This window comes from Gouania willdenowi, chromosome 22 (assembly GCF_900634775.1).
Source record: "Gouania willdenowi chromosome 22, fGouWil2.1, whole genome shotgun sequence".
Taxonomy (NCBI): domain Eukaryota; kingdom Metazoa; phylum Chordata; class Actinopteri; order Blenniiformes; family Gobiesocidae; genus Gouania; species Gouania willdenowi.
Window position 1 is genome coordinate 8,526,843 of NC_041065.1, and position 24,642 is coordinate 8,551,484.

At 34.9% G+C, this 24,642-nt stretch overlaps 2 protein-coding genes across 3 annotated transcripts; one reads left to right on the forward strand and one right to left on the reverse strand.

Annotated features, from left to right (window-relative positions):
• The first annotated feature begins 397 nt into the window (after positions 1 to 397).
• Positions 398 to 10,325, forward strand: nusap1 (nucleolar and spindle associated protein 1). The gene is made up of 11 exons (XM_028437850.1): positions 398 to 1,060; positions 1,139 to 1,207; positions 2,213 to 2,392; positions 4,144 to 4,321; positions 4,510 to 4,593; positions 4,674 to 4,786; positions 5,089 to 5,267; positions 6,936 to 7,102; positions 7,178 to 7,294; positions 7,380 to 7,485; positions 9,991 to 10,325. Exons 1-11 carry the CDS (start codon positions 986 to 988, stop codon positions 10,076 to 10,078), a joined length of 1,356 nt encoding a protein of 451 aa, XP_028293651.1. The 5' UTR covers positions 398 to 985; the 3' UTR covers positions 10,079 to 10,325.
• Positions 10,213 to 16,983, reverse strand: ndufaf1 (NADH:ubiquinone oxidoreductase complex assembly factor 1). Of its 2 annotated transcripts, none has more exons than XM_028437852.1 (5): positions 16,865 to 16,983; positions 13,283 to 13,797; positions 12,032 to 12,217; positions 10,586 to 10,660; positions 10,213 to 10,511 (listed from the first exon to the last, which is right to left on the reverse strand). In XM_028437852.1, the coding sequence occupies exons 2-5, from the start codon at positions 13,769 to 13,771 to the stop codon at positions 10,371 to 10,373; spliced, it is 891 nt and encodes a 296-aa protein (XP_028293653.1). In that variant the 5' UTR covers positions 13,772 to 13,797; positions 16,865 to 16,983; the 3' UTR covers positions 10,213 to 10,370. The 2 variants fall into 2 exon arrangements, with proteins under 2 accessions (XP_028293653.1, XP_028293652.1); XM_028437851.1 differs by having other exon boundaries at positions 16,744 to 16,983.
• Positions 16,984 to 24,642: the final 7,659 nt, after the last annotated feature.

The following is a 24,642-nucleotide window of genomic DNA, read 5'->3' on the forward strand; positions in this document are numbered from 1 at the left end:
TGTCTTTATTTTAATTATTATTCCCCCAGAAAACTATAAAAGGGGAAAACTTTTTAACCCATTTTTACCTATTTCATTTGGCCATTTTTTGCAACTTCCTTTGTTCAATTTTTTTGCCCCTTTTCAAAAAGTTCTGACACTTTTTTCCCCAGACTCTAGCTACCTTTTGCGGAAAAAAATGCCTTTTTTTCCCTTTTACTTGTCAATTTTTGCGAGTTCTTTTTGACACTTTTATCAAAGTTTTGACCTTTCTTTGTTTTTTTTGGCCACTTTTCAACCAAATAAGCTAACTTTTGCCAAAATAAATACCACTTGTTTCCTTTTTTCCCACTACATTTTGCCTCTTTTTGTTCCACTTTTTGCCCTTTTTTACTATTGTTTGCCACATTTTGCCCATTTCAGTACCTTTTGCCATTTCATACCACATGGTTCCTATTTATTTGCCCATTTTTCGGCCACTTTTAACTGCTTTTGGTCCATTTTAGTCACTTTTCATGAAGGAATGATTCTTCGCCTTACATTATCTTTAGCACAAATAAAAGAGTTGGAAGCTGGCCAACATGGCAACACTGCTTTCAGACCGGCGCGTTTCACTACAAACCAAATAGTGTTTATTTATAAATTCAACCGAGTACATAACTTTATGAAACCAACAAAAACAAAAAAAAGTCAAAAAATATATCAGTACACTTGTATCTAATACGAATATATATATTTTAATTTAATCTCAAATATTATTGGCGTATTTATGTTTTGTTTAACTCACGTGTAACGTAGATTCACTCTGATTGGCTAGGACTTGTTTGCGTCACACTCATTAGCCAATCAAATAGTCGTATTCAAACGGAGACAGGAGAAGAAGAAGTATTCAAACGGAGGGCGCTTTTCAACGGTTAAACACTCTGCGCTTGTTTTTAGAGAGACGAAAAAGCCACGGAGGAGGACAACAAACTTCACGAAAACGGATTAAAACAAGACCATCGACATGGATTTAGACTCCATGAAATATGCAGAACTGCGAACACTTGCTAAGGAGTTTGGCCTCAAAGGAAACATGAAGGTGAGAGAGGGAGACATGCCTTAGCGCTAGCATTAGCTCTCGTCTAAATGGCTGTTTTCTGATGTTTGCGTTCAACAGGCTGATAAACTCCTGAAAGCCTTGAAACTTCATTATGAACAGAAGAGGACGGACGCAGAAACTGATCAGGTAATATCATTTCTGCTCAGTTTGTAAGTTTATTAATGTACTCTGCCCTTTACTTTAGGTTGGAACATTAAAATCTCACTTCCGGCACATTCCGTGTTTATCTGCCGCTATCATGATACACTTAATACTGAATTAACACTTGTATCTTAAATAACAATAATTGGCATGAATAAACTCATTGAAAAAAATGACATTTAAGTGCTGTATAGGTTTTTCAGGTCTTCATTTTTCTTGATTTTATATATATATATATATATATATATATATATATTTCAATCTACTCTAAAATAATTACATTTACAGGAACTAATTTGTTTTTGTACAGTGCCTTATTTTCCACTACATCACGTCTGTACTCCTATTAAAACATTTTCTCCAAAGCTTGTTATTTGCAGACTGCTTGTCTATTCATACGCATTGTCCCTCATTGGCCAGTTTAGGTGACGTGATTGGTGCACCACGTGACTTAAAATTCTGTCAGTTTTATTTTAGCTCATATTTATTTTTAGCTACCCTGCTAACCCTTTTATTTTAATCCTAAACCAGGAAATACCCTAAAATGTTTTCTTCTTTTTTCTTCACATATGTAGCTTCAAAGGTGGAATTTGCCATGTTTAATATGTTCAAATGAAACATTTATATGACAAAAGTCTGATTTGAACCCACCTTAGCGGAAGGAAGGAGCCTTGAGCGTGCCCCATAGTCCTGGAGGCTATGGATACGTTTCTGTATCAATAGACACTTTGAAAACATTTTCTATGTTTTTTTATTGCGAGCTGATCACTATGTCTGCAATTTAATTAGTATTTTTACTATTTTAAGTTGAAAGGCTTTCTGCTAAATCTCATCCACCAATGTTACATTTATAAACCAATACAGTATCTGTCTGTACATGCTTCACTTTTTAAATAAGTAAATGACTGAAAATGTAAAGTTGCTCGTCTTAACTCTAACAGCTATTCATCTGCATCCCTGAACATAAATATGTTTATATTTTACAAACAGGATAACCACGATGTCTTTGAAGGCGACAAAACTCCAGAAGAAAATGCCAATAACCATAAAGAGGAGAGTTCAGGACGTGTTGCTTTTGTAAACACACGCCGTGTAAAAGCCAAGAGGAAGATCTCTGATGTCACCCCAAGCATCAAGCTTGATGTCTGCTTACCAGCAAAGGCAGTGGAGGTAGAGTAAACGAGTAAAGGCCAACAAAGACACACAGCTCCAGTTAATCTCTATCCTTCAAGTTCAGGGGGATTAGTGGAAGCTTCTACTGGTTGGATTATAAACAGATGACCTAACCAGTGTTCCTATCACTGTTTAACGTATTTTTCGGACTATAAGGCGCACCGGATTATAAGGCGCACTATCAATGAACGGGTCTGACTGGGTCTATTTTCATAGTTGACCGAGTCAAATTCCTCGTGTGTACAACATACACTTGGCGAATAAAGATGATTCTGATTCTGATACATAAGGCGCACCGGACTATAAGGCACACCTGACTATAAGGCGCACCGGTTTGTTGTTGTTGTTATTATTATTATTATTATTATTAAGACGCATTTAAGCGAAATAAAATAGTCAGATAAGTCAAACTTTATTCAACTCATTAACAATAACTCTCAACATTGTTCAGGTTTAACACATAAAATACAGAACAATACACTCACTTTTTCAGTTCAGTATGTTGAAGCACAGTAGTTAATTTCATACATAAGGCACTGTCGATTTTTGAGAAAATTAAAGGATGTTAAGTGCGCCTTAGTCCGAAAAATACGGTAATTTAGTCTATGAAAATGACATGTTTTCATTAACGACCTGATGAGATGATGATGAGCTAAAAAATAGATTTTTGATCATAAATGCTAGGGCTGAACAATTTTACAAAATAATCTAATTGTGATTTTTGTCCTCAATATTGTGATTTAATATGCGATTATTTTTTCAAGGACCTTTTGTCATGTATTTTTCAATGAACACAAGCAATAAATAAATCTGTTTCACAATGCACAATTTCAGATTTATTTAAACTTTAAATAAATATAAATTTTAAAGCACAGATTACAACAATAAAGCAAACAAATCTGTGGCTTTACATCTTCAACATATCTAAATAACTTCACATTTCATGAAACATGTGGACTGCACTTCTTTAACACTCTCTGAACTTAACAGGACAGGACAAGGAAAAATAAATAATAAATTGCAGCCTTTGCGATTAGAAATTGCATTTTATGATATTGCGATAATATCGCAAATGCAATTAATCGTTCAGCCCTAATAAATCATAACAAATTGTATTGTTTTCATTGACGAGACTAAAATCTTAAGACATTTTCGTCTGGTCATTGTTTTAATTGGTTGAATAATGGGGATGTATGCAGAAAATAAACCAATCATGTGATTTATTCCAAACCAGTGATGACCACTTTAGTGCTGGGCGATAGGGACCAAAACTCATATCTTGATATTTTTTCTTAAAATGTGGTGATACAAAATGCCAGACGGGCTCATTTATCAACACAAACGGCTGCACAATGTGACACTTTTGGGGGGTTTTTCCTCTCTAAGGGACAGCATGTGTGAGTGAGTTCTGTAGTGTGGCGTGTTTAGGACACAGAAATCCTACCAACTGTGGTTTTCATGCTGTTCTGAGGAGTTGCAAAAGCAGAGACTCCTAAAACAAATATTTAAATATAAAAATAATGGATATAAGCAATATTGTCATTTTCTGTGTTGCTAAATTAGAAAACAATTTATCCTGAATCATGATATATTGCAATATAATTTATAGTTAGTATTATGATTTTTTTTTTGACGTAATGTTTGAAAGGCAGATAAATCAACTGTTAGCATTGATTACTGTTCTTCCAATGCTCATTGCATAAGTTAAATAGAAAAACAAAATGTGTGTGTATGCGTTTCATTTTTAGGGTGTTGCTGAAGGGAAGAATTCGAGCAACACCAGGGGGGCAAAGAAGAGACGGGTGTTTTCAAAGAATAAGGATGAAGCTGAACCTGAGCTTCCTGTGGACATAAGAACCACTGAGGATGAGCAGCAGCAGCACCAGTCTGACACCAAAGATCAAGAACCTCTGCAGAGTGAGACAGGTGTGGGAGTCCATTTCTTTTCCTCATCTTAACATTTGTTTTATAGACATGAAATCCACCCATTACTGCATGCCATGTTTAAAAATATATAAATTTATATATATCTGCAAAGCTCATTCTACCTTTCCGTGTTCATATTGGTATGAAGAACTGGTGTGATGGTAATAATTATGTTTTGATCATTTCAGAAAAGGCCAAAATAACGGTGAAGCAGGGTAAAATTCCACGTCTCCAGCAGAGGAACAAGACTCTACTGAAACCTGTCACTCCCAGTAAGTTCTGTTAGATTCATGTCATTCTGAAGGGTTGTTTACAACTTCATAATTTCTGCCTGTATTCTTATCTTCTGTAGATTTTAAAAAGCTTCACGAAGCGCAGTTCAACAAGATGGAGTCCATTGATTGTTACATGCAGAGGAAGACCAAACAGATGGAGACACACAAGAACCCCGTTAAAGATCAGAAGGTACTTCAGTCGACTTTGTCCTGGTTTGGTTTGGCCGTGTTCAGCTTTCAGTAAAAAACTGATTCCTAACAAACAATTGGCTTAACAGGGTAGGAACTAGTAAATGTCATTAAGTGACCTCAGGACTGCCCTGTATAGCAGATATTCAAGCGTTCCCCAGTTTAAATCTTAGTTTTACAAATAGGAAAAAGCTTGGAACATCTTGACTAATTAAAAGCTTTTTATACATATATACCACTTCATGTATGGACGGCGATCTGTGTATCTTAGTATAACTTGTCTGTTTTCTGTATATTTTGCAGAAGACAAATGTGTCCCACGCTGGCATTTTCAGTCCACTCCCTGGAAACAAGAGAGCAGCTGAAGGACAGCGCAGACACACTGTTCTTTCAGCCACTAAAGCTCCTTCAAACAAACCGACTGGGAAGGAAGAGGCTCCATTCAGACCGTCTGTTCTCTCCACTCGCAGGATCAATGTTCGGTAATTTGACTCCCTCTCTATTTAAAAAAAAAAAAAACCCTAAACTAAAACAAGGGATGTCATATTTGTGCTGAACTCACTTTGTCTTCAAGATCAAATCCAATCAGTTAGTTTAAACGGTGGTTAGCTTAGCCCACTGTTTGTTTATTAATTTTGGAACAACCCTCACACACGACTGACATTATTCTGAAAGGGACGCTTAGTAAAGCTGTGGATTTTAACTGTTGGTAACGACACATTTTAACTGATCAGATGCCAAAATAAAAAAACTATTGTGTAATAATCAAACTCACAAAGATAAATTCAGATGACAGATGTAGTCAGACTTAGTAGAGCTGCATACTGCTGCACCTAATAATTTTTTGTTTTAAATTAACTGTTTATTTTCACTAAAACATTGAGACAAATGTGTATAAGTATTGCTGGTAGGATTTCATTTAGAGCTGGGCGATTTTGCCTGAAAAAAACATCTGATTTTTTTTTTTTAAAGAAAATTTCAAGTTTCGATTCGATTTTGTATTTATTTATTTTTTCAATGCACTTAAAAATGACTGCAGACATCAGATATATTGCCAAAAGTGCAACTTAATTGCTGTGATCGTCTTCAAGAGTTAAAATGCATAAAACAATCCCAAAATAAAAAGTAAATGAGTCTCTGTCATTCAACAATTTCAAGCTTTAACCCAGGTTTAAGCAAAAGTGCAACAGCAACTTCACAGTAGCTTCAATTTTCTGATTAAGAAATCAGATAACTACATATTTTATAACATACCATTACAATTAAAAAATAATGAACTCTTCCCTTAGCATGTCAGCATAGTGTGAATAAAACACACGCATATAGCCTACTCAAAGGGTAAACAAATGTGAACAAAGAGGAGGCGGGCTCACATAACCCACAAGGACGGAACGCGAAAAGGTCCAAAAAACTGTGGTAAGAAAAAATGAAAGTTTAAAAAAAAATAATAATAATTTTTAACTCAAATTTGCAAAATAAAAATAGTTATTTGTGTTTTTTTTTTTTTTTTTTTTTTTTTTTTTTTTTTTTTTTTTTTTTGCCCAGCCCTAATTTCATTAAAGATGCTGCAGATTTGGTGTTTAGATTTTAATATTTTTTTCTAAAAAAAGAAATAAATAGAATTTTTTTAAGTAAGTGGAGTTTGATAAATTTTGACTTAATTGTTAAATTGTAAGAACATGCTTTGGTTAGTAAAAGAGTAGTTAGTGTCTATTAAAATAGGGACATGATGATTCCCAATGACATGTTTCAGGAGTGGTCATTCAACTTTATTTATATAGTGCAAATTACAACAAAGTCATCTCAAAGCGCTTAACAAAATATAGTCCATAGAAAGAAAGAAAGAACCCAACAAGGTCCACACGAAGAACCATTTAAAATGTAAATATATAAGTAAATGCAAAGTATTTCTTCATTATTTTTCCCTCTAATTAAAGTGAAACTGGGAAATTGTATTAGTATTTCTGTGTTTATCAAACTCGTAGCCCTTTTAATTATTGAGTAACTTTGAAGTAGTTTATGGTTTCAGAAAGGTTGGTGACCACTGGTAGATGGTGAGGGTATTTTTTATTTTATTTTTAAATCTCAGTCCTGTGCAGTAAGTCCCTGTTTATTGTAATTCTTTGATGTTTTTTCCTGTTTGTGCTCAGGTTCTCAGAGGCCACTCATTACAATGAGAACAAGAAGAAGTGTGTGATTAAACCACTGGACCACATGTCTCCCTGCGCATTCTCCAGCACGCCACGGAAATCCAACAATAAGGCAGCGGAATCCTCTGTGGTCAAGACTTCAACATCCTCCGTCAAAAAGACTCCAGGTACATTTTTACACTACATCCGAGTCAAAGAAAATGTGCTGATGCGAGCGATTTGTTCTTCCCCACCCCCCGAAGCTCCGTTTGTTTTCAGCGGAAACACGAGCACGACAATGACTCCAGGAACACAAAAGAAGCAGACCTTTGATCTGAAGAGCAGTTTGTCACGCACACTCGCATACCAGCCTCATAAAGGTAAGAGGATGGTAAATTTTGGTTTCTGCGTGAGAGACGGCAAGATGTAGTCATGACGTAACCCCGCCCACATGTGCGTACACAGGGAAACTGAAGCCGTTCGGAGAGGTCAAAGAGAATCCAACAGCCAACAAATCCCTGGTCTCTAATCCACATCAGGAAAATTATAAACAACACAAAGTCCAATCAAGGTATGATGACATCCAACGGTGATGAGATGGTAAACATAACATTTAACTCGAGGTTGTGGTGTAATATCAGCACTGGTGTGATTAGGACGTAGGCACGAGGCCTCGTGCCTACGTCCTAATCACACCAGTGCTGATATTACACCACAACCTCGAGTTAAATATTGCTTTTATACAACAGTTCTACAACCGCATGTTATTAGTTAACAGTAATAAGTGACAAGAGATTACTTTCTATCCGTCATCGCATCCAAACAGTTTGTTGTAAATATCGCTCTCTTCTTTTTCACTCTCCGTACAGTCATGTAGCGCTGACTTCTGTTGAAAAAGACACATTTCTCAGCGCAACACCCAGTCCCACACTGGACGCCTCCATATTTACGAACATAAACACTCGGGGTGTATATTGCCTGGCATCTGGCGATACGGTTCGTATCCCGATACATGGGTAACGATATGATAGGATATATCCCGATATTAATGTATATAGCGATTATTGAGAGGAAAAGACTTTCCTGGTTAAATAAAGGTTTAAAGAAAATCCGATATTGATGCATTTTCAATCGATCCAAGAATCGTAATGTAATTTGGCGATATATTGCCGAATCAATTTTTTCAACACCGCTAGTAAACACCGTAGGTGCTTCTTCTGCGTATGCACGTCACTTCAGGGTCGCATTCCGTTCGTACTCCAAACTATGCTGTGCAATATGGAGAAAATGTTATATAATAATAATGGCTTGGATTTATGTAGTGCTTTTTTCAATCTCATAGCACGTACAGAAACCATTGTTCATTCACACTCATAGTCATACAGGTGGTGGGAAGCTACAATATAGCCACAGCTGCCCTGGGGCATACTGACAGAAGCGTGGCTGCCATTTCGCGCCTATAGCCCCTCTGACCAAATTCAAAATAAAATAAAATACTTCTCCTTTAAGAATCTTTTCAATGAAGGAATATTGGTGACTTTTGCTACATCTACTGTTTTCATATGTATTTATATGTGGAAATGCCACCAGGGGGCACAACAAGCAACAATAATGGCCACTGCTCTCGTTTACCTGTAGTGAATTTTACTCCATCAAAGATCATATATGATAGTAGAGGTTAGGTTATATTGTTTAAAAGTTCTTCTAGAGGAGCAGGAGATAAACTAACGCTTCCATTTGTGAGACATGTTTGCAGCTATATTGCTTGGAAGAGTCCTATTGGCTGTAGTGACAGTTCGTAACCAGACTAATTGATGATTCTGGTGGATCCAGTCAGGCCAAAAAAAAGCAGTGTTTCACCTCTGCACACCACAGTATCCATTTTCTTCTTCTTTGTCGCACGAAACTAAACACTTAACGCACCTGTCCAAGCATGGCCGGCAAGTGGTATATCACACTATGATATACGTATATATATTTTTATTGCACAGCATTACTCCAAACTGATTGGAGACATATGTAATATGAAATTCTGATTATTATTTAATCTGAATTGTGCATTAACACCTGCTGTGTGACCGTAGTGACAGTGTACTGTAATATGTAATGGTATGTATATCAGCTGTACAGTGGAGTGATATGATCCATTGCTGTTGTTGCTCTATATCAGCACTCTTTGAATGTCTGTCATCCAATCAAATCACTTGGTTACAACTTGGACTGCCAACTTTGGTTGTTTAGTCGACCGATTGGTCTATGCCGTCGTGGTCGACCGAGATTTTCATTGGTCGACCAGCAATGGTGTCAGTTTCAATACCGTAAATTAAAAAATGCAACGCTCTTATATAGGTGATACGGATTAAATATCACATCATTTCTTTAATTCCTAAACATGATTCTATGTCCAGCAACAGCTGTGAGTGCATGCTGCACTGCAGAAAAAAAAAAAAAAAAAAAGTTGCGCTTCAGCTGTCATTGCACTGTCCTCAGAGCAGGGAATGAATTAAGACAGGTATGAAGCACAAGCATCCACTATTGAATAAATCATTTTTCTGCACAAGAACATGGATTATCCTTATATTTGATGTGCGGGTTATGTAAATAGGTCCACTGCTGTCTCTGGCACTGTGGTGCGAACCTGTGTTTAACGTGCGTTTGTTTCCCCGTGCACTGATCTGATGTTGACATCAACAGTTTGTTAATAAAAGCAGGCTTACCACTAAAACAAATGTAAATATACATTTTAATTGTCGGTTTCAGGTCGGGCACAGATATAAATACCTAATGTCTGTCGGACCTGTAGGTTTCTGGTCAAAGCTTGAATAAGGTTCATATCGTAAATGGTCTGTGTTTAAAAGCAAATCGCCTAAACAAAATATTTGTCTTTTTCTTTTTTCTTGTCGTCCTCTGCACCTGCTCATTCATTCTGTTTTTTTTTTTTGGTCAGCTAATTGCTATGTGTGCCATAGTCTTGGTCGACCAACTATTTCCCTGGTTGACTACAGCCCTAGTTACAACTCACTGTTGTATAAAGTTCAGTATCTTTAACAGTGTCACATCTTCTATTGCCTTTTAGGGAGGACAGGAGGGTTAAACAAGCAGAGGGACGCAAACAGAAGAAAGAGAGTTTGCTGGGAGCACGAAGAGGCCTCGTCATGATGTGAACGATTGTTTGGACACCAGCTCATTATTTACATGTTTCATTGTCTCCTTTAGCTGTACCTCATGTAGTCTGTGGATTTTAGCTATAGCTCGTACTTACTGTTAATACAAATGATGCTTGGCAGGATTCATGATGTTCAGACATGTTTTGTTTTTATTGATGCTGGTTTAAAGAATAGATACTGTCTTATATGCTTGTTGTCATTCTTTTACTTTAAAAAATAAATGCAATATTTTGTTTTTCCAGAATTTTGACATTTTTCTTTTTAATTTCTACACAAAATGTTTAATTTTTCACACTTCAGGGTTCCTCTTGTATAACTCGTAGGCAAACTCTTCAGTGTGTGCGTAATCTATACAGACACCGATGTAATCTATTTCCAGCTGGAATGGCCCGTTCACTTTATCCCCCAAAGTAAAGCCAATGGAGTTGACCTGAAAGGAGACAAATGACACAATTACAAAGTGGTAGAACACAACTCTGTATGGTTGTGCTAATGAAGCCTTACCTTGTCCAGCCATAGAGGGTGCTGGTCATCCTGGACTCGTCCTCGATGTGTGAGGAAAAACTTAGAGAAAGGAATCTGCAAATGAGGCACAAAAGGGAAACCGTTTAGTGTCTTGTAAATATAGTGTCTACATCTGTGTCACACCTCGATACAGGCCTGTTTGTTTACAGCAGGAGTTTCAAACTCATTTTAATACTGGGGACAAAAACAGACCAGTTTGATCTCACGTGGGCCACAGATTATAACTCAAAATGATGTATTAGGGCTCACAATAATGTATTAGCCAATTGTTAAATACCAGACGTTTGATACATATTCAGGAAGTAGCAGGTGATATATATATATATCCTTCATTACTTTGACTTTGTGTTACAATGTTATGATCTTTAAAAAGGGGAACTAATATTGGAAGATTGTTTTTTTTAGGTGTATATACACCAGGGTTGGTGTGGATTGAAACTACAATTAATAATTTGTTACAAATATGTCATTGAAATAATCTACTGCTGTAGGAATTGTAATTGAGTTCAGATAAATAACTTGAATTACAGTTTGATTAATCATAAACCTGAGGAACCACGTTGTAGTTCTATGGCTTACACATGTAGTTAATTATTAAACTGTTTCAGATCAAATTTTGCCACAACCTGTCACTTCTTTTAAGTATCATTTTACTATTTAAAATATATATATATATGAATAATATAGGGACAGACTGACAAAAAAGGCTCAGATGCACACAAAGAACATTAAAACCAATATTTTTATTGATTATTAGGAAGCCAAACAAGGTAACCAAGAGATGAAAAACTAATATGATAGATAATATTTTAGCATATTTTACAGCTGTTTCAAGACATGGGGAAAAACTGACCCGTTTTATGGGCTTATTTATTAAAGGCTCATTTATTGTGATTAATTGAAATTTACTTTTAGTAATTGAGAATGTAATTGACTTTCAGGGTAAATAATAATTGTGATTTTAAAAATATAATTTACCCTAACCCTGATATATATACACACACACAGTCTTTAGTAAATCCATCAATTGCTTTTATAATTCTACACTTTATATATTTTGATTTTTTTTTTTTTTTTTAAACTTAACTGTGCCATTATTCAAAGAGGTTCAGTAGCATAGAAATTATTTCTAAATAAGGGCAGGAAGAGAAAAAAAATGATAGCTACTGAAGAAAAATCATTTTTTTTGTTTAGGACAAATGAAGAAAATAGAAATCCACACTATGATCCTTCACCATTTTTTTTTTTTTTTTTTTTTTTTTTTTTTTTAAAAACCTCCTTTGGCAACAGGTTCTCCAGGATCAGTAAAAATCATAGAATGAATATCAATTCTGCTAGAATATAAAATATAATCTTAATTTCTCATAATAAAAGCTGCCAGTACATTATGCAGTGAGAATGAATTAGATGTAGTTTACATCTGACCTTTACATCCTGCCAGTAGGGCCCTCCCCTGGTGTACAGGAAGTAGTTGTATATGTCGTCTTTCTGGTGAGAGAAGTACGTTTCTGCTGCGATGTTGATCATCCATGGACGGCCGTCACCACGCACACGCAAATATAAAGTATTAAAGGTGGTCCAGTCATGGTGCTTCTTTCTATCGAACAAAGCCTGTTGAAGGAAAAAAAAATAACAATCACACCATCAGCCATAGATTTACCTTAGGAGTGAATCATCATGTAGCATATAGGGGTGTCCCAATCTGATATCCGATATTAGCCTGAAAACAAATAACGGATTAAAATTTCCGGATTTTCCGACTTTTTTCAATTTTTATTATTATTTTTTTTTCCAATTCATTTTTTATTGAAGAAAAGACGGAGAAAAAAAAAAGAAAAAAGTATCGGATCATTATCGGTATCGGCCGATACGCAAGGCTGCAATATCAAGAAATGAAAAAGTTGTATGGAATTATTCATTTTCTTCTTTGATTGAAATGTTTTATTTTTTGATTGAATAATAAAGACACAAATGTACCATCCAAGTACCCATAATATGGCCCAAGTACAAAAAAGATTACCTCAATATTAGAAAAAAAATGTTTAAAGGCAATTATTTGGGTCTCAGATATCTTTTTTTAGCATATGAACACTTTTTTCTTCGATTAAAACGGTTTCATTTGATTGAAGTGAATTCTTTTTTTAATTTAATAATAAAGACACTAATCTACCTCCATACCTGAATACATTTATTTCTATAGTTTTGATCATTTCCCGTCATCTCGCTCCTGGTGTGGAACCAAGACTGTTCAGTTTGTGTTCTAATCAAGATCATTTCCATTATAATTCTTAACTAAAAACAAACATTTGTGACGAACCCCCATTTGAGAAACACTGACGTAGACCCTAGGTTCCCAAAGTTAATTTTCATAGGGGGGTACGTGACTAGAAATGAAAAACTGACTAATGGTTGAGAAAGTGCTGCATTTGATATGCAGCAAAACTATGCGAAATATTGCAGACGATCAGGTTCATTTAATCGTGGCAACGATTATAATTTGATTAATTGTGCCCTAACCCTATTACATTATTATTATGTTTTTAGTGTGCAGGAGTAGGAGGGGCATAGCTTCAGGTTAAATGTCTGAAGGGGGACAGGACTGTGGAAAGTTTGGGAGCGACTGACGTAAACAAATGTGACAATAATGAGGCTGTGATGATGCAGTGAAACACTAACCTGTGGTTTTTTTGAACGCATTGTGCAGTATCCACTGTAACGCGTCTCTCCATCCTTTGGAGGGACAGAACTCAGAGTCCCGTAGAGGAAACAGGTGCTATTATTCCTACTCATCTTCAGGTGGACCTCACTATGGCCTCCTATCTCCTGATCGCAGGACACCGTCCATTGCTCGAGGTCCTGCGGTCCTTTGAACTCCCACAGCACTCTGTTCTGCTCCAGCATGTGCTCACGAAGCGGTCTCCCCTCTGGACCAATAAAAGGGTCCGTCACCTCCTTCTTCAGCAGAGTGAAATGCTTCTTTATCCCCTCCACACCCTTGGAGAAGTTGAAGTTCACCTTCTGCCATGGACGCCTTTTGTCCTGGGGCTGACCGGGCCGTCTGTATTCACTAGGGGTCACACTACGTCTGGGCACGCTGAGGGGGGAGACGGAGGGGAGGAGCAGCCTCTGATAGTGGCTGCAACGCAGCAGCTTCAATGCACACATTTCACTGTTTCAGAGTTGATTCTTCGCTGGAATAAACAAAAGAACAGAGTTGTTATTATTCAGGTTCCTTGGTGAAAAAGGGAACAGTAAAAATACCAATCCACCTCACTGGCTTAAAAAACCACATAACTTAAATATTATCTGTTGTCTACATTTTTTGTTAGTTATTACTGTTTAATTCCGCTGCCCTCTCTGCAGAGCATCTACAAGCGCAGAGTCCACAGGAGAGCTGCCGCCATCATCAAGGACTCCACTCACCCCCAACACGGACTGTTCACACTTCTACCCTCAGGCCGGAGGTACAGAAGTGTGAAATGCAGGACCAGCAGACTCAAAAACTCCTTCTTCCCCTCGGCCATTAGACTCCTAAATAAGTGATTGGAGTCTAATGAACTATTCATTCACACACCCCCCCCCCCCTTCTCCACTGTACTTTGCACACCACCTGCATTCGCACTTTAGATGCGCCCATGCACAGCTAACACCATGTCTCTCTATTATGAAACAGCTTTTATGCACATACCATTGTATATATCACCTCTCCTCTGTATAGCTAATATATTTGTATTTTTAATTGTACAGGTGTTTTGTATTTAATGTTCAGGTTTTGTTGAATAACAGTGTTGCATGCCACTGTATTTATTATAGTTCTTTTATCTCGATTTATTCCTTTATTATTTATTCCTTTATTACGTAGGCATTCACTGGCGGTCGGCAAAGCAAGAATTTCATTGTACAGGGAAACGTGTTTCTAACTGTACAGATGACAATAAACACTTTGACTTGACTTGACTTAATTTGTGTCAATCTAATTTTCTCTTGTGCAGCACCTGGGGACTAATTACATAAAGGAAGTGTCTCCTAGTACGAAATACGTCTCCATATACCGGCATTCTATCCGTATAGTTCGTAACGTAGGTTAGGGTTACGGTTAGGGTTAGTTAGTCTGTAACGTAGATTAGGGTCACGGTTAGGGTTAGTTAGTCCGTAACGTAGATTATGGTTACGGTTAGGGTTAGGGTTAGTTAGTCTGTAACGTAGATTAGGGTTACGGTTAGGGTTAGTTAGTCTGTAACGTAGATTATGGTTACGGTTAGGGTTAGTTAGTCAGTAATGTAGATTATGGTTACGGTTAGGGTTAGCTAGTCAGTAACGTAGATTAGGGTTACAGTTAGGGTTAGTTAGTCAGTAACGTAGATTATGGTTACGGTTAGGGTTAGCTAGTCAGTAACGTAGATTAGGGTTACAGTTAGGGTTAGTTAGTCAGTAATGTAGATTATGGTTACGGTTAGGGTTAGCTAGTCAGTAACGTAGATTAGGGTTACAGTTAGGGTTAGTTAGTCAGTAACGTAGATTATGGTTACGGTTAGGGTTAGCTAGTCAGTAACGTAGATTAGGGTTACAGTTAGGGTTAGTTAGTCCGTAACGTAGATTATGGTTACGGTTAGGGTTAGGGTTAGTTAGTCTGTAACGTAGATTAGGGTTACGGTTAGTTAGTTTGTAACGTAGATTAGGGTTACGGTTAGGGTTAGTTAGTCTGTAACGTAGATTATGGTTACGGTTAGGGTTAGTTAGTCAGTAATGTAGATTATGGTTACGGTTAGGGTTAGTTAGTCAGTAACGTAGATTAGGGTTACAGTTAGGGTTAGTTAGTCAGTAACGTAGATTATGGTTATGGTTAGGGTTAGCTAGTCAGTAACGTAGATTAGGGTTACAGTTAGGGTTAGTTAGTCAGTAACGTAGATTATGGTTACAGTTAGGGTTAGCTAGTCAGTAACGTAGATTAGGGTTACAGTTAGGGTTAGTTAGTCAGTAACGTAGATTATGGTTACGGTTAGGGTTAGCTAGTCAGTAACGTAGATTAGGGTTACAGTTAGGGTTAGTTAGTCAGTAACGTAGATTATGGTTACGGTTAGGGTTAGCTAGTCAGTAACGTAGATTAGGGTTACAGTTAGGGTTAGTTAGTCCGTAACGTAGATTAGGGTTACGGTTAGGGTTAGTTAGTCAGTAACGTAGATTAGGGTTACGGTTAGGGTTAGCTAGTCAGTAACGTAGATTAGGGTTACGGTTAGGGTTAGCTAGTCAGTAACGTAGATTAGGGTTACGGTTAGGGTTAGTTAGTCCGTAATGTAGTTGACGTATTAATACAAACAGAAGTACAAGTGCGTAGCGTCTCATTGGCCAGTTTAGGTCACGTGGTGCACCTATGACGTGACCTAAACTGGCCAATGAGGGGCCTTGTGTACGGATAGAATGCCGGTATATGGACACGTGTTACATATTGATAGCCACTGCATTTCATAAACAGGATAAGCAGGTATTGAAGATGGATGGACTGAAAGAAATAATATTTTACTAACTAGGGGGTACACCAATTGCAATTTTCTGGCCAATCACCTATTTTTTTAAAAGCCTGACCTGCCAAATCCGATTTTGGCCGATCCCAATTTTTTCTTTTTATAACAGAGCAAATACATGTTGTTCTAACTGCACATGAAAAGTTTAAAACACTGCCATCCAAAATTCTAAATGATATCAGTTCCTTTAGTCCTTCATTTTTCCCATTTTAAAAACAGGTTGCACTGAAGACCTGTTTTGAGCTCTTTCCCCCCAAAATTTTTTTGTTACAAATTGAGAAAATCCCAAGGTTTGTGTGTAGATGATGAATCTAATTGAATTTTGGAAAAATGTGACAGTTTGAAATGTTTAGTATCGCGATGCATGGTTTTGTGTCACGCAAATTGTGAATCGTATCGTATCGTCGGATTCATGGCAATACGCACAGCTTTAATGGACTGCATTTGACACAAACTGTTTTAAAACTGTTGTTTTAATCAGTTCATCCCGACAACAGATGAATGAAGACATATTAATAGACATTTACAATCTCACTTTTAAAATTCCATTTTATGATAACCTTCCTGACATTTGTTTAATTCGACCACGTACAATTTTGTGTTATTTTTACTTACTCAAGACACGTCTTAGTGCATAATTCCTTCAGGAAGCGTCTTCAGATTGAACGACTTTGGTAAATAACAACATTAATATCTGTGTATATTATGTTACAGAGCAGCTATAACACAAACTAACCACGTCTTCTGCTCAAGGTTGTTCGCGTCCTTAGCACTAAAGCTAAAAGGTAGAAAAGCTCATATCTACTGTTAAATATTACTGAGCCTGAACGCAACATAAGGGCAACGCCATTTTACCATGGGCTAATGCTGCGTTCCAGAGACCTCGGAAATTTGAATTCCAAGTTGAAAATACAGATCTCATCTTCAGAGTCTCAGAGGCACCACATCAAAATATTTCAAAAACATGCGTGACTGCGATAATATATACAAAAAAGACGTTGTTGATTTTTGTAATTAAAACTAGGATTATTTGGGGGGGAAAAATGTAATGGCCCAACAAGGTGAGGAAACAAGCTAACTCGGAAGCCATTAAAAATGACACAGGACACAAGAGAAATTTTAAAATCAATAAAAGTTATCATTTAAAATCAAAAGGAAATAATATACTGCGTTCCACAATACTGTTAAGCAATTTGTAAACGTAGTGAGTATTTTAGGACTATATTATCTCCTAATGTTTTTTTTTTGTTTTTTTGTTTTTGTTTTTAATTAAAAATGCTGTCGTCAGACAACATATTCTCGAAAAAGTTGGGGTAGATTCTTTCAATCCATCCAATCATTCAATCCAATGCAAGTAGTGGTAGGAATTCCCAGAGTTCCGAGTTTTATGGAACGCATCATAACTACGCATAGGCACCAGCTTCTGCCTGTGTTAAATAATCAAAACAATAATACTAAAATTTAAAAAATCAGAACAATTATCAGTTCAATCACATTAAAGAAATAATTACATTGATATTTAACAATCTGCAAGTCATTAGTACAAAAAGTAGAAGAGTCAAGTAGTTTATTTACATGATTATTGTGTAATGTTTATTTTTACATAGCAAACAACGGAAGCAGCAAAAGCAATGGTGTTTAACTAATAGATAATATTACATTTTAATATTATGTTTTGTATTATATATCATGATTATTAATAATACAATAGTAATGATAATAGTATTAATTGTGTTTTTAATTAATGTCTTATTTTATCATGGTAAATGTTATTAATTAATAATACAATAGTATCTCATTTATAGCACCTAAACAGACAATGTATTGCAAGACTTGTCTTATAGTCGTTTTAATATTAATTACCGCTACATCGCTCCTTTTGGTGCCATTTTTTCCTCAATATTAAATAAATATTGCAAATAATACTGCTGCATTTGTATTTCATTTACACTAAATGTGTTCTTTGATGCGATAAAATTGTTCTGATTATTATATCGACCAAAAGCCGAACTTAACCATTTCCTATCTATTCAATTCAATTCAATTCAATTCAATTCAAGTCAATTAAAAACAGCTTTATTGCCATGGTAAACAAGTTTACAAGTGTGACATAGTATGATGTACATACACAAAAATTATAAATATTTTTAAAAAAAAATAGCAACACATGTTGTGCTAAAGAATAAGAATAAAAATAGGGGTTTCACAATATATGTAGATTAAAATGTATAATTAACTTGTTATAAAAGGGGAAAAGGTTATGTTGAGTGTTACATATCTCCACATGTGCGTTCGGTTATAAAAGTACATAAACCTACACAAACACTTACATACGTGGGGCAAAAAAGTATTTGACAGCCACCGATTATGCAAGTTGTCCCAAAAGAAGAGAGAGGTCTGTAATTTTCATCATAGGTGCACTTCTACTGTGAGAGACAGAATGTAAAAAGAAAAAAATCCAGGAAATGACATTGTATGATTTTTAAATAATTCTTTGTAAATTCATGTGTAAAATAAGTATTTGGCGCCTCCAAACAAGCAAAATTTCTGGCTCTCACAGACCTGTTACTTCTTCATTTAGAAACTCTTCTATCCTCCACTCATTACCTGTGTTAATGGCACCTGTTTGAACTCGTTATCTGTATAAAAAACACCTGTCCACAACATCTAACAGTCACACTCCAACCACCACCATGGCCAAGATCACATGTCTAAGGACATTAGGGACAAAATTGTAGACCTGCACAAGACTGGAATGAGCCAAAGTACACTAGGCTACAGCTTGGTGAGAAGAGATCAACTGTTGGAGTTATTATTACAAAATGGAAGAAATACAAGATCATTGACAATCTCCCTTGACCTGGGGTTTCATGCAACATCTCAAATCATGCGGTACTAATGATCTTGAGAACAATGAGGAATCAGCCCAGAACTACACGGGAGGAACTGGTCAATGACCTGAAGAGAACTGGGACCCCAGTAACCAAGGTTACCATTAGTAACACACTACGTTGTCATGGATTAAAATCCTGCCGCGCTTAGTGTTCAGGTCCCGTGTTTAAACCAGCACATGTCCAGGCCCGTCTAAAGTTTGCCAGTGAACATCTGGATAATCCAGAGGAGGATTGGAAGAATGTCATGTGGTCAGATGAGACTGTGTTTGGAGGAAGAAGAATGCTGAGTTGCATCCCAAGAACACCATACCCACTGTGAAGCATGGGGGTGGAAACATTATGTTTTGGGGCTGCATTTCTGCAAAGGGGACAGGACAACTGATCCATATTAAGGAAAGGATGATTGGGGCCAGGTATTGTGACATTTTGCCTCAAAAACCTCCTTCCATCTGTAAGAGCATTGAAGATGAAATGTGGCTGGATCTTCCAACATGACAATTATTCCAAACACACCGCCCGGGCAACAAAAACAAGAGAAAATCTGTGGAGAGAGTTGAAAGTCCATGTTGCCCAGCAACAGCCCTAAACATCACAGCTCTAGAGAAGATCTGCATGAAAGAATGGGCCAAAATACCAGCTACAGTGTTAGTGTGCAAACCTGGTGAAGACCTACAGGAAACATTTGACCTCATTGCCAACCAAGGTTACATTACAAAGTATTGAATTGAACTTTTGCTGTTGACCAAATATTTACTTTCTGCACCAATATAGTAATACATTATTTAAAAATCATACATTGTGACTTCCTAGATTTTTTTTTCACATTCTGTCTCACAGTTGAAGTGTAGCTACTGTATGTTAAAAATTACAGACCTCATCTTTTTAAGTGGGACAACTTGCACAATCGGTGGTTGCCAAATACTTTTTTGCCCCACTGTATGTATATATACATGCATGGGCAGACCATTTATACAGTATATATGTACATACATGTAGTGAGACTATAGTGTCTTTCTGCTCGGGTTTATGAGGGGTTGTAGGTCATTAGCGTTCCTTTACCAGTCACATCAGTCTATGAATCTTGCTGTTGTGTTTGCACATTGCTGGACTTCCCAGAGCAGGTATGGGAGTTTATTACCAGTATATATTTATGATGGAGCATCACAACTAACTTGTACTTGTGTACATTTTCAATCATGTCACAGTGCTTCTACTTGAGTAGAATATATCAGAACTCTTTACACCTCTGATAATAATAATAAACATACTTGTGGAGAGGTAGAAATACAAACAGATAACAGGAGATGGTAGTGCAACGAGTTGGGTCCTAACCACCGTGAAAATACAAAAGTAGAAGAAGAAAGAAAAACAAACAAATCCAGCCCACGCATGCACTGTTGTGTGTCTGACTGCAGGCCTCTAGTCGTCAGTGCCCAATCAATAAAATTCAGATATTAAAGGATTAGATATAAACCATCGCAAACTATTAAGTCAATTAGCTGATGATATTACAATCTTTCTAAAGAGTAAAGAACAAAATCCATTAATGCTATATAAAAAAATAAATATTTTCCAGTGCCTCAGGTCTACATCTGAATGTGGATGAATGTGCATTGATGAGCATCCACAGTTTCTTTCTGAACCTTCAATTTGTAACATTCCCATTTGGGTAACCAAAAATTCTGATATAAGTGAGAAGAAGAATATCATTGATAATAGGGATGGTAACCTCTGGGTACCTCACGATACGATACATGATACAAAGCTCACAATAACGATTATCTCACCATATGACGATACTGCAATTATCGATATATTGGTCAGAAATTAATCTACGATAATCTATGACATAACAAGAAAAAAAAAAAAGATTAAGTGAAAAAATACAATTTTTATTTTATATCTCTGAAAGACAATAAATTGAAAAAGTGTCCTATGAACAGTGGCACTATTTTAGTGCAACATTACTGTAAATAAGTGTCAACATACCAATGTAAATGAATAAGTATCTCTAATAGTGCTTTCTATAAACAAAACATAGGGTCTTTCTTACCAGTGACACCAGTATAGTGCAATATTCCAGTAAACAATATATTGGTTCCTTCAACAACCTGTGACAAGATTTCTGTGAAGACCTACCTGCACATTTTAGTGAAAAAGCAGAAAAGTTTTAGAAAAAATAAAAAATAAATTAAAAAAAAAATCAATACTTAGCGGGAGCATATCGATAATCGATCATGCGGATAAATATAGGGATATATTGCTGTATCGAGATATCGTCACACTCCTAATTGATAATGTTGATAAATGTAAAAAATTAAAATATTTAAATAGTTGGTTGCAGAGAGACCTTACTGTATTTACTGTATTTGGTAGAAAAATGTTGACTAAACTTGAATCCTTGTCTCGACTGATCCATCCAGCATATTCACTTGAAATCCCTCCAATGGGGAAAGATGAAATAGAACCGACTTCAATTTCATATATAAAAAAAACAAAACAAATATCATTATATTAAACAGGGGATTTAATAAAAGACTATCAAAATGGTGGAGTAAAGGCAACATATTTCGAAATTATGAATGGAGTGTTAAAAAAAAAAAAGGGTTACAATCCTTTTTGAAAAATGGGCAGGAAATTTGGTTTGTATAATACCTCATCTTGTTTTTAAGAAAGTGGAAGGATTGTATTTTGTTTTTAGTGTGTGATTTTGAAGTTGATAAATTACCCATGAAACTCTCAAGCTTTCACCATCAAGTATTGTTAAAGTGGAAATTGGCCTACAAACACAACTTCAACCCCCATAATGTCCCGCTATAGGACAGCAGTCATTTTGAACAGAAGGAAATCCATGTTTATGGAAAATTGGACGGAGAAACAAATTTGGTCTATTCTACATTTAATGAATGGGGATGGTAACATATTGATTTGGGATGATTTTGAGATAAAATATAATATTGGGTGCTCTGCAAACGATTATAATAAGGTAAAAAAATAATAAAACAAATGTCCTCGTCAATAAAAAGTAATGTAGCTAATATGCCAACACCCAAATTACACAAGATTAGATTAGATCATGTAAATTTATTAGGCAAAAAGTGTGATTATCAAAAACTACACTTAACCTTAAAAACTACAATAAATCTGAAATTTCAGCCATCAGAACAACATATTTAAAATGTCCTATTCCCCCAAAATATAAAGAAGTTCATTTCAAAATTCTAAATGACATTTACCTATCAAATGATTTTATTAATAAAAGATTTAAGCTGGATGTGGACATTTGTTAGATATGCAAAACAAAATTTAAAAACAGCAAAATATTTATTTTATGAGTGTGAAACTGTTGAATCTATATAGAACTCTCTATATGATTTGTTGTTTTCTAATAAAATAAACATTGATTTCTGGTTGGCATCTTCCTTAAAAATAAAAAACATCAATTTATGATTCATATTTTAATTATTATAACAAAATATTATACACACAAGTCATGTCTTCCTAAATAAAATTGAAAATGTTCATGCAAGAAAAATATTTAATTTGATAATTAGGTTAAATGTGTGTATGTTTTGAGTGAATTCCGATTTATTTTGGGGTTTTTATTATTTTACTTTATTTTTGGTTTTTGATTGTCAATGATGTGATTGTGTTTTGATCCGTTTTTGTTCAAATCGTCTTACTAAAAACACCACAAAATAGTCCCACATTTACATGTGTACTTTTAAAATACCAAGACCCAAGATTCAAAATTCTAAATGACATTTACCTATCAAATGATTTTATTAATAAAAGATTTAAGCTGGATGTGGACATTTGTTAGATATGCAAAACAAAATTTAAAAACAGCAAAATATTTATTTTATGAGTGTGAAACTGTTGAATCTATATAGAACTCTCTATATGATTTGTTGTTTTCTAATAAAATAAACATTGATTTCTGGTTGGCATCTTCCTTAAAAATAAAAAACATCAATTTATGATTCATATTTTAATTATTATAACAAAATATTATACACACAAGTCATGTCTTCCTAAATAAAATTGAAAATGTTCATGCAAGAAAAATATTTAATTTGATAATTAGGTTAAATGTGTGTATGTTTTGAGTGAATTCCGATTTATTTGGGGTTTTTATTATTTTACTTTATTTTTGGTTTTTGATTGTCAATGATGTGATTGTGTTTTGATCCGTTTTTGTTCAAATCGTCTTACTAAAAACACCACAAAATAGTCCCACATTTACATGTGTACTTTTAAAATACCAAGACCCAAGATTTCAAAATTCTAAATGACATTTACCTATCAAATGATTTTATTAATAAAAGATTTAAGCTGGATGTGGACATTTGTTAGATATGCAAAACAAAATTTAAAAACAGCAAAATATTTATTTTATGAGTGTGAAACTGTTGAATCTATATAGAACTCTCTATATGATTTGTTGTTTTCTAATAAAATAAACATTGATTTCTGGTTGGCATCTTCCTTAAAAATAAAAAACATCAATTTATGATTCATATTTTAATTATTATAACAAAATATTATACACACAAGTCATGTCTTCCTAAATAAAATTGAAAATGTTCATGCAAGAAAAATATTTAATTTGATAATTAGGTTAAATGTGTGTATGTTTTGAGTGAATTCCGATTTATTTTGGGGTTTTTATTATTTTACTTTATTTTTGGTTTTTGATTGTCAATGATGTGATTGTGTTTTGATCCGTTTTTGTTCAAATCGTCTTACTAAAAACACCACAAAATAGTCCCACATTTACATGTGTACTTTTAAAATACCAAGACCCAAGATTTCAAAATTCTAAATGACATTTACCTATCAAATGATTTTATTAATAAAAGATTTAAGCTGGATGTGGACATTTGTTAGATATGCAAAACAAAATTTAAAAACAGCAAAATATTTATTTTATGAGTGTGAAACTGTTGAATCTATATAGAACTCTCTATATGATTTGTTGTTTTCTAATAAAATAAACATTGATTTCTGGTTGGCATCTTCCTTAAAAATAAAAAACATCAATTTATGATTCATATTTTAATTATTATAACAAAATATTATACACACAAGTCATGTCTTCCTAAATAAAATTGAAAATGTTCATGCAAGAAAAATATTTAATTTGATAATTAGGTTAAATGTGTGTATGTTTTGAGTGAATTCCGATTTATTTTGGGGTTTTTATTATTTTACTTTATTTTTGGTTTTTGATTGTCAATGATGTGATTGTGTTTTGATCCGTTTTTGTTCAAATCGTCTTACTAAAAACACCACAAAATAGTCCCACATTTACATGTGTACTTTTAAAATACCAAGACCCAAGATTTCAAAATTCTAAATGACATTTACCTATCAAATGATTTTATTAATAAAAGATTTAAGCTGGATGTGGACATTTGTTAGATATGCAAAACAAAATTTAAAAACAGCAAAATATTTATTTTATGAGTGTGAAACTGTTGAATCTATATAGAACTCTCTATATGATTTGTTGTTTTCTAATAAAATAAACATTGATTTCTGGTTGGCATCTTCCTTAAAAATAAAAAAACATCAATTTATGATTCATATTTTAATTATTATAACAAAATATTATATA